The 13,817-nt window shown below is 42.7% G+C and overlaps 1 protein-coding gene across 1 annotated transcript; it reads right to left on the reverse strand.

The window, feature by feature from the left end:
• Positions 1–5,272: 5,272 nt before the first annotated feature.
• LOC121846739 (ladderlectin-like) lies at positions 5,273–6,336 on the reverse strand. The gene is made up of 4 exons (XM_042323729.1): positions 6,279–6,336; positions 6,014–6,058; positions 5,577–5,791; positions 5,273–5,443 (listed from the first exon to the last, which is right to left on the reverse strand). Exons 1-4 carry the CDS (start codon positions 6,334–6,336, stop codon positions 5,273–5,275), a joined length of 489 nt encoding a protein of 162 aa, XP_042179663.1.
• Positions 6,337–13,817: the final 7,481 nt, after the last annotated feature.

Below are 13,817 nucleotides of genomic sequence, written 5' to 3' on the forward strand. Positions count from 1 at the left end.
ACTTCTCAAGTGTCCAAGAAGTCCAAGAAGCTGGGCATCATTATATCTGCAGCTGAGAAGTGTCTGGGACTCCAAGACTTAATGACAGAAGCACTGCAAGGACTATTGTTGCCAGGAAATGTCCCGCCATCACGGGATTCCTCTAAGCCTGTGTGAACTAATTACTAACCTGATTAAATGGCTACTCCAACCTCGGCCAACAGCTCCTCCCCCCCGGCAGCTCCTCGCCCAAGCCTCTCCAAGTTCTCCTTTACCCAAATCCAGATAGCAGATGTTCTGAAAGAGCTGCAAAACCTGGACCCGTACAAATCAGCTGGGCTTGACAATCTGGACCCCCTATTTCTGAAACTATCTGCCGCCATTGTCGCAACCCCTATTACCAGCCTGTTCAACCTCTCTTTCATATCGTCTGAGATCCCCAAGGATTGGAAAGCTGCCGCAGTCATCCCCCTCTTCAAAGGGGGAGACACCCTGGACCCAAACTGTTACAGACCTATATCCATCCTGCCCTGCCTATCTAAGGTCTTCGAAAGCCAAGTCAACAAACAGGTCACTGACCATCTCGAATCCCACCGTACCTTCTCCGCTGTGCAATCTGGCTTCCGAGCCGGTCACGGGTGCACCTCAGCCACACTCAAGGTACTAAACGATATCATAACCGCCATCGATAAAAGACAGTACTGTGCAGCCGTCTTCATCGACCTTGCCAAGGCTTTCGACTCTGTCAATCACCATATTCTCATCGGCAGACTCAGTAGCCTCGGTTTTTCGGATGACTGCCTTGCCTGGTTCACCAATTACTTTGCAGACAGAGTTCAGTGTGTCAAATCGGAGGGCATGCTGTCCGGTCCTCTGGCAGTCTCTATGGGGGTACCACAGGGTTCAATTCTCGGGCCGACTCTTTTCTCTGTGTATATCAATGATGTTGCTCTTGCTGCGGGCGATTCCCTGATCCACCTCTACGCAGACGACACCATTCTATATACTTTCGGCCCGTCATTGGACACTGTGCTATCTAACCTCCAAACAAGCTTCAATGCCATACAACACTCCTTCCGTGGCCTCCAACTCCTCTTAAACGCTAGTAAAACCAAATGCATGCTTTTCAACCGATCGCTGCCTGCACCCGCATGCCCGACTAGCATCACCACCCTGGATGGTTCCGACCTTGAATATGTGGACATCTATAAGTACCTAGGTGTCTGGCTAGACTGCAAACTCTCCTTCCAGACTCATATCAAACACCTCCAATCAAAAATCAAATCAAGAGTCGGCTTTCTATTCCGCAACAAAGCCTCCTTCACTCACGCCGCCAAGCTTACCCTAGTAAAACTGACTATCCTACCAATCCTCGACTTCGGCGATGTCATCTACAAAATGGCTTCCAACACTCTACTCAGCAAACTGGATGCAGTATATCACAGTGCCATCCGTTTTGTCACTAAAGCACCTTATACCACCCACCACTGCGACTTGTATGCTCTAGTCGGCTGGCCCTCGCTACATATTCGTCGCCAGACCCACTGGCTCCAGGTCATCTACAAGTCCATGCTAGGTAAAGCTCCGCCTTATCTCAGTTCACTGGTCACGATGGCAACACCCATCCATAGCACGCGCTCCAGCAGGTGTATCTCACTGATCATCCCTAAAGCCAACACCTCATTTGGCCGCCTTTCGTTCCAGTACTCTGCTGCCTGTGACTGGAACGAATTGCAAAAATCGCTGAAGTTGGAGACTTTTATCTCCCTCACCAACTTCAAACATCAGCTATCTGAGCAGCTAACCGATCGCTGCAGCTGTACATAGTCTATTGGTAAATAGCCCACCCATTTTCACCTACCTCATCCCCATACTGTTTTTATTTATTTACTTTTCTGCTCTTTTGCACACCAATATCTCTACCTGTACATGACCATCTGATCATATATCACTCCAGTGTTAATCTGCAAAATTGTAACTATTCGTCTACCTCCTCATGCCTTTTGCACACATTGTACATTGTATATAGACTCCCCCTTTGTTTTCTACTGTGTTATTGACTTGTTAATTTGTTTATTCCATGTGTAACTCTGTGTTGTCTGCTCACACTGCTATGCTTTATCTTGGCCAGGTCGCAGTTGTAAATGAGAACTTGTTCTCAACAAGCCTACCTGGTTAAATAAAGGTGAAATAAAATAAAAAATAAATAAAACAGAAAAGCAGGCTGATTTAGTTTAATTAACATTTGGTTTTTGATAGTTTGTATGGACATTGTTTTATATTGTATATTTTGGATGATAAAAAGGAACAAAAGGCGAGATGTAAACCTATAAATGTTTTGGGTTCAAACTGATTCAGAACTTTATTTTGCTGGTCGAAACAGTGGAACAGAATGGAAAAAAGTATGGTTCTGTTCAGAACTAAACGATTGGAAAATAATTTTGGTTGCAACCCATGGACTGTTCTAAGAAATCAACATGTATCTGACTCTGACTGCTGGAACTGTGCCTTGCTACTTTGTCACATTTGGCCAACGCGATAACGCAGCAGAGAGCAGTCAGCTGTTTTGTAGCACTCGGCGCACTGACCATGGCAGAACAGACATCATGAAAAGTAATTAGTCCAATAGCTAGAACTTCACTACACTAGCTAACTAGCTAGCTAGCTGTAGAGCGTATTCAGCATTGAGTGTGTGAACTGGTGTTGTTAGCATCTCTGCCTTTTGTTTCATATGGATTGATTTGAGTTTAGTTCACAAGACGCTAGCTAGCTAATGCGTTTTGTGTACATTTCATAAATATTTTACAAAAAAAACTGAAAATAAGCTACAGGTTTATAGTTTTTGATAAGATTAACTCTGACTCTTTTGAGGGTGAAAGGGGGTTCAGTGGACGATGTCACCTTGGTAACATTTTAAAATGTTCGGGCAGCATATTGTAGCCGGACTTCTTTTTAGCATCCCATGAGAGTTTGTGAGATATCAGACAGATCAGTTGTCACACCCTGACCTTAGAGATCCTTTTTATGTCTCTATTTTGGTTTGGTCAGGGTGTGAGTTGGGTTGGGCATTCTATGTTTTGTGTTCTGTGTTTTCTATTTCTGTGTGTTTGGCCGGGTGTAGTCCTCAATCAGAGGCAGCTGTCTATCATTGTCTCTGATTGAGAACCATATTTAGGTAGCCTTTTCCCACCTGTGTTTTGTGGGTAGTTGTTTTCTGCTTTTGTGTCTGCACCAGACAGAACTGTTTCGGTTTCGTTCCTTCTCTTTGTTATTTTTGTTATTTCAGTGTTCAGTTTAATAAAAACCATGGAAACGTATCACGCTGCATCTTGGTCCTCTCCTTCCAACAGCCATTACATCAGTGCAGATGGCTGTCGTGTGAGACAGCTTTTATGCAGACATAAATAAGTCAAATATCCAGACATAAGTCAAATGAAATCATACTTTATTTATATACCACAATTATACAACAAGTATATTAATTAAAAACTGATTAAAGTAATCTATGCAGTAATATATGAAGTAATAAACATGAGGTTCATCTAGCATAGTCTTTTAGAGCAGATGGAGGGTAGTGTGTAGTGACAGGGTTTGTTGTTCCAGCGCTTATGTACTGTAGAGAGAAAATACACAAGTCAATATATGCACTGTATATCCTAGAATATCTTTATACTAGTTGTATTGTTGTGTATGTTAAATATGTGTGTGCCATTTTAAGAGTACACAGAAGTTATGGGTTTAGGGAGAGAAAAACAGATACAGAAAGCATTGTATGCATTGTAAGACTACGAGACAAAATGTGAATAAACAAGCCCAGGTTTCACATATTTCTCACACTGTATTACACTCTTTTTTACTAAGAACAACTACACAACAAGGTGGTACTCTGCTATACAATGGTTGATATACTGTATATATAGCTATATCCTTTACCGCCAAAGTTCATCTCTAGGCATCTCTCTCTGTTGTTGTTGCTAGGCTCTCCTGGGTTCTAGCCATGGTAATCAAACCTGGACCCGTCGCTCCAAAGCCATATCGTGTTCTGTTCACAAACCCCATCCGCACACAGAAAGTCAGTCAATGTAGGCCTAGTGTATTAGTCTCAAATTGTTAGAGGGTTGAGTTTCTAACATTGACTGAATCAAAAAGAGGCATATTATAGAGGCATATCAAAACGTAAGAAGACAAAATAAATAGAAACAGTTAATGTTGTTGTTTTGGTTTTGTTCTCTCTGTAGTTTAAATTAGAAAAGTAAGGTAAATTACGCTGAGCAAAAATATAAACGCAACATGTAAAGTTTTGGTCCTATGTTTCATGAACTGAACTAAATGATCCCAGAAATGTTACATATACACATAAAGCTTATTTCTCCCAAATGTTGACAAATTTGTTGACATCCCTGTTAGTGAGCATTTCTCCTTTACTAAGATAATCTATCCACCTGACAGGTGTGGTATATCAAGAAGCTGGTTAAACAGCATGATCATTACACAGTTGCATCTTGTGCTGGGGACAATAAAAGGCCTCTCTTTGTCACACAACACAATGCCACAGATGTCTCAAGTTTTGAGGGGAGCGTGCAATTGGCATGCTGACGGCAAGAATGTCCTCCAAAGCTGTTACCAGAGAATTTAGTGTTCATTACTCTACCATAATCCACCACCTCCAATGTAGTTTTAGAGATTTTTACAGTACTGTTCATCGAACCGGCCTCACAACCGCAGACCACGTGTATGGCGTCGTGTGGATGAGCGGTTTGCTGATGTCAACGTTGTGAACAGAGTGCCCCATGGTGGCGGTGTGATTATTGTGTGGGCAGGCAATAAACTACGGACAACAAACAGAATTGCATTTTACCAATGATGAGATCCTGAGGCCCATTGTAGTGGCATTCTTCTGTCGCCATCACCTCTTGTTTCAGCATGATAATGCACAGCCCATGTCGCAAGGATCTGTTCACAAATCCTGGAAGGCTGAAAATGGCCTGCATACCATTGAGCATGTTTGGCATGTACTGGATCGACGCGTACAACATTCCACAGGCCACAATCAACAGCCTGGTCAACTCCATGTGAAGGAGATGTGTCACGCTGCAGGATGCAAATGGTGGTTACACCAGATACTGGCTGGTTTTCTGATCCACGTCCCACGGACCCTTTTTTTAAAGTATCTGTGACCAACAGATTAGGGCCTAAATAATTTATTTCAATTGACTGATTTCATTATATGAACTGAAACAGTAAAATCTTGGAAATTGTTGCATTTATATTTTTGTTCAGCATAAATAAAACATTAAGCAAAATGTAAAGATATTAAAGAAGAGTTTACATAGACGGCATCAGAGCCTCCGATCCAGGTGCCTGGGAACCCATTGGTATGGCGCCTAACCAGCTCCTGCAGAAAATGATACTCCTGGGAGTTGTGAACTGACGCCAGGTTCGCTCCGAAGTGCACACAGTACCGCTAATGGGGCAGAGACATTTTCAGACAGAGAATAGAATACAGAGTAATTGTGCTTGTATTGTATTCTACTTACAAGTTGTAATTGTTATAAAAACGTCTAACGTTTGCTGATACAGATATGTGTTCACTGTACCTCTGCCTCAATCCATGTGCTGGGGCCATGAACAAACATCAAACAGCGGGATCCGTATTTGGTCCAGCCTGAGGGACACAAGCTCCTGCTCTCTCTCCCCACCTCCTCTTGCACCTCCTGCTCCTCTTCCTGCACCTCCTGCTCCTCCTCCTGCACCTGCTGCTCCTCCTCCTGCACCTGCTGCAACTCATGCATCTCCGCCACCCCCTTAGCCTCTGTAAGTCAAAGTGATACACACCCCATATTATGTTGCATCTGTTACCACCAGGGGTTTAAAATGGCAGACGGTTTTTGTTCAACACAGTTTGCCTCCTCTCCTTTGTCCTCTACAAAAACATAGACAACAGAGACAAGTCAATGATGATGGTGGAATATTAGCTATTTGAGTGGAGACATAAATTCTGACGTTTTACTGCAGGGGGCCGTATAAAACCTACCAAAAGCAAGGAGTTGATCCACATCATTGGCCTCCTGTAAGGGCTCTGAAACATCAACAGTGGTTTATTTTAAATACAACACATACACATACACATACACACACACCACAGGAGGTTGGTGGCACCTTAATTGGGGAGGACGGGCTTGTGGTAATGACTGGAGTGGAATCAGTGGAACGGTGTCAAATATACACACACAATTTTGCTACAACATAGAAAATACAGAATGAATAATGTAAAGTGTGTGTGTGTGTGTGTCTCTTACTTGCATTGCCCAAAGCCAAGGCAGCGCTGAGAAGCAGAAGAATGGTCATCATCGCCATGGTGATAGTCTCCTCGGAGAGAGAGAGAGAGAGAGAGAGAGAGAGAAAGAGAGAGAGAGAGAGAGAGAGAGAGAGAGAGAGAAAGAGAGAGAGGGAGAGAGGGAAACAGGGAGAAGAGGTCAAAACAAATTCAGCAACAGAGAATACTTCAGAGTGCGTAGAAAACATACTTGTTGTAGAGTGAATCACAGGTAGATACCTGTGGTTCTGTTCAGATGAAGAGAGAGGAGCGCCTTTATACACCTGGCCACAAGGAAGCAACTATTATTTTCGAACAATAGTTAACTAATATATCGACTTGTTTATGGGGCATTCCGTAGATATGGATCAAAGTGCAAAATAACAGGATCATCTGTGCTTATGGCTCGGTTCTTATTATCATAAATAAGTGAAGAGTTTCGTTCCAAAACGCTATATCCACCAGTTTTTCTAAAGTGTGTTTTTTTCATAGGAATTTATGGTACCTTCATGTGTGTGGGTAAAATGTTACTGTTTTCAGATTTTTTTATTAATAGATTTTTAGATGTGTATTAAAATGTTTTTTTTTTGTATACCAAACATGTCGAACGCATTCCACAGGGATGCTGGCCTATGTTGACTCCAATGCTTCCCACATTTGTTTCAGGTTGGCTGGATGTCCTTTGGGTGGTGGATCATTATTGATACACACGGGAAACTGTTTGAAAAACAGTGTGAAAAACCCAGCACCATTGAAAGGAACTTACAGTGAGCTCCAAAAGTATTGGGACAGTGACACATTGTTTTGTGGTTTTGGCTCTGTACTCCAGAACTGTGGATTTTAAATGATACAATACAGTACATTTCTAAACATGTGTACACTAATGTGGATGCTAACATGATTAATGAATCGTGAATAATGATGAGTGAAAAAGTTAGACAAACAAATATCATCCCCCCAAAAATGCTAACCTCCCCTGTTATTGTAATAGTGAGAGGTTAGCATGTCTTGGGGGTATGTTATTTCTGCACTTGTAACTTTCTCATTCATCATTATTCATGATTCATTCAAGACTATCCGTAATCATGGTAGCATCCAGATTAATGTAGAACTGTTTAGAAACATGTTATATTTCTTATTTACAATAAAATGACATAATACATGATTTACCATTAATTTCGATTGGGCACAAAATAATCTTAAAAACAACCAAAACAAACAGCAAACGCATCCAACAAGTTTGTAGAGTCACAATCTTGATGTAAGGAATATGGGACAAAATACTAAACCTTTGACTACTTTATAAACATATAAGTGAATTTGTCCGAATACTTTTTGTCCCCTAAAATTGTCTATTTACAAAAATTGCTGTAATTTCTAAATGGTTCCCCCGATACAGATGCCAATACCCTCAAATTAAAGCTGACGGTCTGCACTTTAACCTCAGTTATTGTATCATTTCAAATCCAACATGCTTGAGTACAGAACCAAACAACAAAACATGTGTCACTGTCCCAATACTTATGGACCTCTCAGTAAATATTTTGTCTTGCCCACTCACCCTATGAATGGCACACATACACAATCCATAACCTGTCTCTTCCCCTTCATCTACACTTATTGATGTGTATTTAACAAGTGACATCAATAAGGGATCATAGCTTTCACCTGGATTCACCTGGTCAGTCTATGTCATGGAAAGAGCATGTGTTCTCAGTGTTTGGTATACTCATATTGTTTAGCTGGAATGGAATGTTCATGTTCTGTATATTTGACTGATATGTGGTTTGTGGATATGTGGATTGTCCTACCTCATGATGCTAACTATTTTGTGAAGTGCACCAGTCCCTCTTGCAGCAAAGCACCCCCACAACATGATGCTGCCACCCCTGTGCTTCACGATTGGGATGGTGTTCTCCCCATTTTCCCTCCAAACATAACAATGGACATTATGGCCTAACAGTTCTATTTTTGTTTCATTAGACCAGAGGACATTGCTCCAAAAAGTACGATCTTTGTCCCCATGTGCAGTTGCAAACCGTAGTCTGGCTTTTTTATGGCTGTTTTGGAGCAGTGGCTTCTTCGTTGCTGAATGTCTATATAGGTCACGTTTTACTGTGGATATAGATACTTTTGTACCTGTTTCCTCCAGCAACTTCACAAGGTCCTTTGTTGTTGTTCTGGGATTGATTTGCACTTTTTGCACCAAGGTGCGTTCATCTCTAGGAGACAGAATGCATCTCCTTCCTGAGCGGTGTGACGGCTGCGTGGTCCCATGATGTTTATACTTGCATACTATTGTTTGTACAGATGAACGTGGTACCTTCAGGCGTTTAGAAATTGCTCCCAAGGATGAACCAGACTGGTGGAGGTCTACAATTGTTTTTCTGAGGTCTTGGCGGATCCTCCCATGATGTCAAGCAAAGAGGCACTGACTTTGAAGGTAGGCCTTGAAATACATCCACAGGTACTCCTCCAATTGACTCAAATCATGTCAACTAGCCTATTAGAAGCTTCTATAGCCATGGCATCATTTTCTGGAATTTTCAAAGCTGTTTAAAGGCACAGTCAACTTAGTGTATGTACATTTCTGTGAAACATTGAATTATAAGTGAAATAATCTGTATGTAAACAATTGTTGGAAAAATGACCTCATGCACAAAGTAGATGTCCACTACATACAGATCTCATATTACTACCGTATTGGGGGGTGTTAGAATGTCTTGGTACATACAGTACCAGTCAAACAATTGGACACACCTACTCATTCCAAATCAAATCCAATTTATTTATATAGCCCTTCTTACATCAGCTGATATCCCAAAGTGCTGTAAAGAAACCCAGCCTCCAAACAGCAAGCAATGCAGGTGTAGAAGCATGGTAGCTAGGAAAAACTCACCAGAAAAGCCAAAACCAGGCTGTGACGGGTGGCCAGTCCTCTTCTGGCTTTGCCGGGTGGAGATGATAACAGAACATGGTCAACATGTTCAAATGTTCATAAATGACCAGCATGGTCAAATAATAATAATCACAGTAGTTGTCAAGGGTGCAACAAGTCAACACCTCACTTTCATTGCCGATCATTAAGAGTATCTCTACCGCTCCTGCTGTCTCTAGAGAGTTGAAAACAGCAGGTCTGGGACAGGTAGCACGTCTGGTGAACATGTCCGGGTTCCATAGCCGCAGGCAGAACAGTTGAAACTGGAGCAACAGCACGGCCAGGTGGACTGGGGACAGAAGGAGTCATCATGCCAGGTAGTCCTGAGGCATGGTCCTAGGGCTCAGGTCCTCTGAGACCGAGAAAGAGAGAAAGAGAGAATTAGAGAGAGCATACTTAAATTCACACAGGATAAGACAGGAGAAGTACTCCTCCAGGTATAACAGACTGACCCTAGCCCCTCGACACATAAACTACTGCAGCATAAATACTGGAGGCTGAGACAGGAGGGGTCAGGAGACACTGTGGCCCCATCCGATGATATCCGCGGACAGGGCCAAACAGGCAAGATATAACCCCACCCACTTTGCCAAAGCACAGCCCCCACACCACTAGAGGGATATAGCCCACAAAGATCTCCGCCATGGCACAACCCAAGGGGGGCGCCAACGCAGACAGGATGATCAAGTCAGTGACTCAACACACTCAAGTGACGCACTCCTCCTAGGGACGGCATGGAAGTGCACCAGTAAGCCAGTGACTCAGCCCTTGTAATAGGGTTAGAGGCAGAGAATCCCAGTGGAGAGAGGGAAACCGGCCAGGCAGAGACAGCAAGGGTGGTTCGTTGCTCCAGAGCCTTTCCGTTCACCTTCACACTCCTGGGCCAGACTACACTCAATCATAGAACCTACTGAAGAGATGAGTCTCAATAAAGACTTAAGGGTTGAGACCGAGTCTGCGTCTCTCACATGGGTAGGCAGACCATTCTGTAAAAATTGAGCTCTATAGGAGAAAGCCCTGCCTCTCGCTGTTTGCTTCGAAATTCTAGGGACAATTAGGAGGCCTGCGTCTTGTGACCGTAGCGTACGTGTAAGTATGAACGGCAGGACCAAATCGTAAAGATAGGTAGGAGCAAGCCCATGTAATGCTTTGTAGGTTAGCAGTAAAACCTTGAAATCAGCCCTTGCCTTAACAGGAAGCCAGTGTAAGGAGGCTAGCACTGGGATAATATGATTTTAAAAAATTGGTTCTAGTCAGGATTCTAGCAGCCGTATTTAGCACTAACTTAAGTTTATTTAGTGCTTTATCCAGGTAGCCGGAAAGTAGAGCATTGCAGTGGTCTAACCTAGAAGTAACAAAAGCATGGATTAATTCTTCTGCATCATTTTTGGACAGAAATTTTCTGATTTTTGCAATGTTACGTAGATGGAAAAAAGCTGTCCTTGAAACAGTTTTGATACGTTCATCAAAGAGCGATCAGGGTCCAGAGTAACACCGATGTCCTTCACAGTTTTATTTGAGACGACTGTTCAACCATCAAGATTAATGATCAGATTCAACAGAAGATCTCTTTGTTTCTTGGGACCTAGAACAAGCATCTCTGTTTTGTCCGAGTTTAAAAGTAGAACGTTTGCAGCCATCCACTTCCTTATGTCTGAAACACAGGCTTCTAGCGAGGGCAATTTTGGGGCATCACCATGTTTCATTGAAATGTGCAGCTGTGTGTCATCCACATAGCAGTGAAAGTTAACATTATGTTTTCGAATGACATCCCCAAGAGGTAAAATATACAGTTAAAACAATAGTGGTCCTAAAACGGAGCCTTGAGGAACACCGAAATTGACAGTTGATTTGTCAGAGGACAAACCATTCACAGAGTCAAACTGATATCTTTCCAACAGATAAGATCTGAACCAGGCCAGAACTTGTCCGTGTAGACCAATTTGGGTTTCCAAACTCTCCAAAATAATGTGGTGATCGATGGTATCAAAAGCAGCACTAAGGTCTAGGAGCACGAGGACAGATGCAGAGCCTCGGTCTGACGGCATTAAAAGGTAATAAGCCACCTTCGCAAGTGCAGTTTCAGTGCTATGATGGGGTCTAAAACCAGACTGAAGCATTATACATTGTTTATCTTCAGGAAGGCAGTGAGTTGCTGCGCAACAGAGTTTTCTAAAAATTTTGGGAGGAATGGAAGATTCGATATAGGCCGATAGTTTTTTTATATTTTCTGGGTCAAGGTTTGGCTTTTTCAAGAGAGGCTTTATTACTACCACTTTTATTGAGTTTGGTACAAATCCGGTGGATAGAGAGACGTTTATTATGTTCAACATAGGAGGGCCAAGCACAGGAAGCAACTCTTTCAGTAGTTTAGTTGGAATTCCAGGATTTTTCTTTATTTTTACTATTTTCTACATTGTAGAATAATAGTGAAGACACCAAAACTATGAAACAACAAATATGGAATTATTTAGTAACCAAAAAAAGTGTAAAACAAATCTAAATATATTTTATATTTGAGATTCTTGAAAGTAGCCACATTTCGCCTTGACGACAGCTTTGCACACTCCTATTCTACAATGTAGAAAATAGTAAAATAAAGAAAACCCTTGAATGGGTAGGTGTGTCCAAAACTTTGACTGGTACTGTATGTAGAAATATACATAAAATGTCATGTCATACAAAATATTAAAAACACAGGTAAAAAGAAGAGATCAATAGTCATATATTTTGGTGTCTGTAGTGCGGCATGTAGCTATAGAATATTAACTTATTGTTTGCTCTGACAGAAGAGGGGTGTTAGGTCAGTTGTTTATTACAGGATGAAAAACCCATATTCCTTTTTTTGGGGGGGATGCATCTTTATGTAAAATATTTTCAATTCAGTTTTTTGGGGTAACTGTACTTAACAATTTATATTTTTGGAAACTTTTACTTCACTACATACATAAAATAAAATAATTACTTTTTATTACATACATTTTCCCCTGACACCCAAAAGTGCTCGTTACATTTTGACAGGATTATGGTCCAATTCACACTTATCAAGAGAACATCCCGAGTCAACACTACTGCCTCTGATCTGGCGGACTCACTAAACAGAGAACATCCCTAGTCAACACTACTGCCTCTGATCTGGAGGACTCACTAAACAGAGAACATCCCTAGTCAACACTACTGCCTCTGATCTGGCGGACTCACTAAACAGAGAACATCCCTAGTCAACACTACTGCCTCTGATCTGGCGGACTCACTAAACAGAGAACATCCCTAGTCAACACTACTGCCTCTGATCTGGCGGACTCACTAAACAGAGAACATCCCTAGTCAACACTACTGCCTCTGATCTGGCGGACTCACTAAACAGAGAACATCCCTAGTCAACACTACTGCCTCTGATCTGGCGGACTCACTAAACAGAGAACATCCCTAGTCAACACTACTGCCTCTGATCTGGCGGACTCACTAAACAGAGAACATCCCTAGTCAACACTACTGCCTCTGATCTGGCGGACTCACTAAACAGAGAACATCCCTAGTCAACACTACTGCCTCTGATCTGGCGGACTCACTAAACAGAGAACATCCCTAGTCAACACTACTGCCTCTGATCTGGCGGACTCACTAAACAGAGAACATCCCTAGTCAACACTACTGCCTCTGATCTGGCGGACTCACTAAACAGAGAACATCCCTAGTCAACACTACTGCCTCCGATCTGGCGGACTCACTAAACAGAGAACATCCCTAGTCAACACTACTGCCTCCGATCTGGCGGACTCACTAAACAGAGAACATCCCTAGTCAACACTACTGCCTCCGATCTGGCGGACTCACTAAACAGAGAACATCCCTAGTCAACACTACTGCCTCTGATCTGGCGGACTCACTAAACAGAGAACATCCCTAGTCAACACTACTGCCTCTGATCTGGCGGACTCACTAAACAGAGAACATCCCTAGTCAACACTACTGCCTCTGATCTGGCGGACTCACTAAACAGAGAACATCCCTAGTCAACACTACTGCCTCTGATCTGGCGGACTCACTAAACAGAGAACATCCCTAGTCAACACTACTGCCTCTGATCTGGCGGACTCACTAAACAGAGAACATCCCTAGTCAACACTACTGCCTCTGATCTGGCGGACTCACTAAACAGAGAACATCCCTAGTCAACACTACTGCCTCTGACCGGACTCACTAAACAGAGAACATCCCTAGTCAACACTACTGCCTCTGATCTGGCGGACTCACTAAACAGAGAACATCCCTAGTCAACACTACTGCCTCTGATCTGGCGGACTCACTAAACAGAGAACATCCCTAGTCAACACTACTGCCTCTGATCTGGCGGACTCACTAAACAGAGAACATCCCTAGTCAACACTACTGCCTCTGATCTGGCGGACTCACTAAACAGAGAACATCCCTAGTCAACACTACTGCCTCTGATCTGGCGGACTCACTAAACAGAGAACATCCCTAGTCAACACTACTGCCTCTGATCTGGCGGACTCACTAAACAGAGAACATCCCTAGTCAACACTACTGCCTCTGATCTGGCGGACTCACTAAACAGAG

The sequence above is a fragment of the Oncorhynchus tshawytscha genome, linkage group LG07 (genome assembly GCF_018296145.1).
Source record: "Oncorhynchus tshawytscha isolate Ot180627B linkage group LG07, Otsh_v2.0, whole genome shotgun sequence".
NCBI classification, from domain to species: domain Eukaryota; kingdom Metazoa; phylum Chordata; class Actinopteri; order Salmoniformes; family Salmonidae; genus Oncorhynchus; species Oncorhynchus tshawytscha.

Bases quoted from the DNA above. Each gene is read 5' to 3' on its own strand.
- LOC121846739 (XM_042323729.1), bottom strand. From the start codon at position 6,336: ATGGCGATGATGACCATTCTTCTGCTTCTCAGCGCTGCCTTGGCTTTG. The intron at 6,059-6,278 runs GTAAGAGACACA...TTGATGTTTCAG, and splicing joins CTTGGCTTTGGGCAATGCAA to AGCCCTTACAGGAGGCCAAT. The intron at 5,444-5,576 runs GTACAGTGAACA...CTGCCCCATTAG, and splicing joins GCACATGGATTGAGGCAGAG to CGGTACTGTGTGCACTTCGG.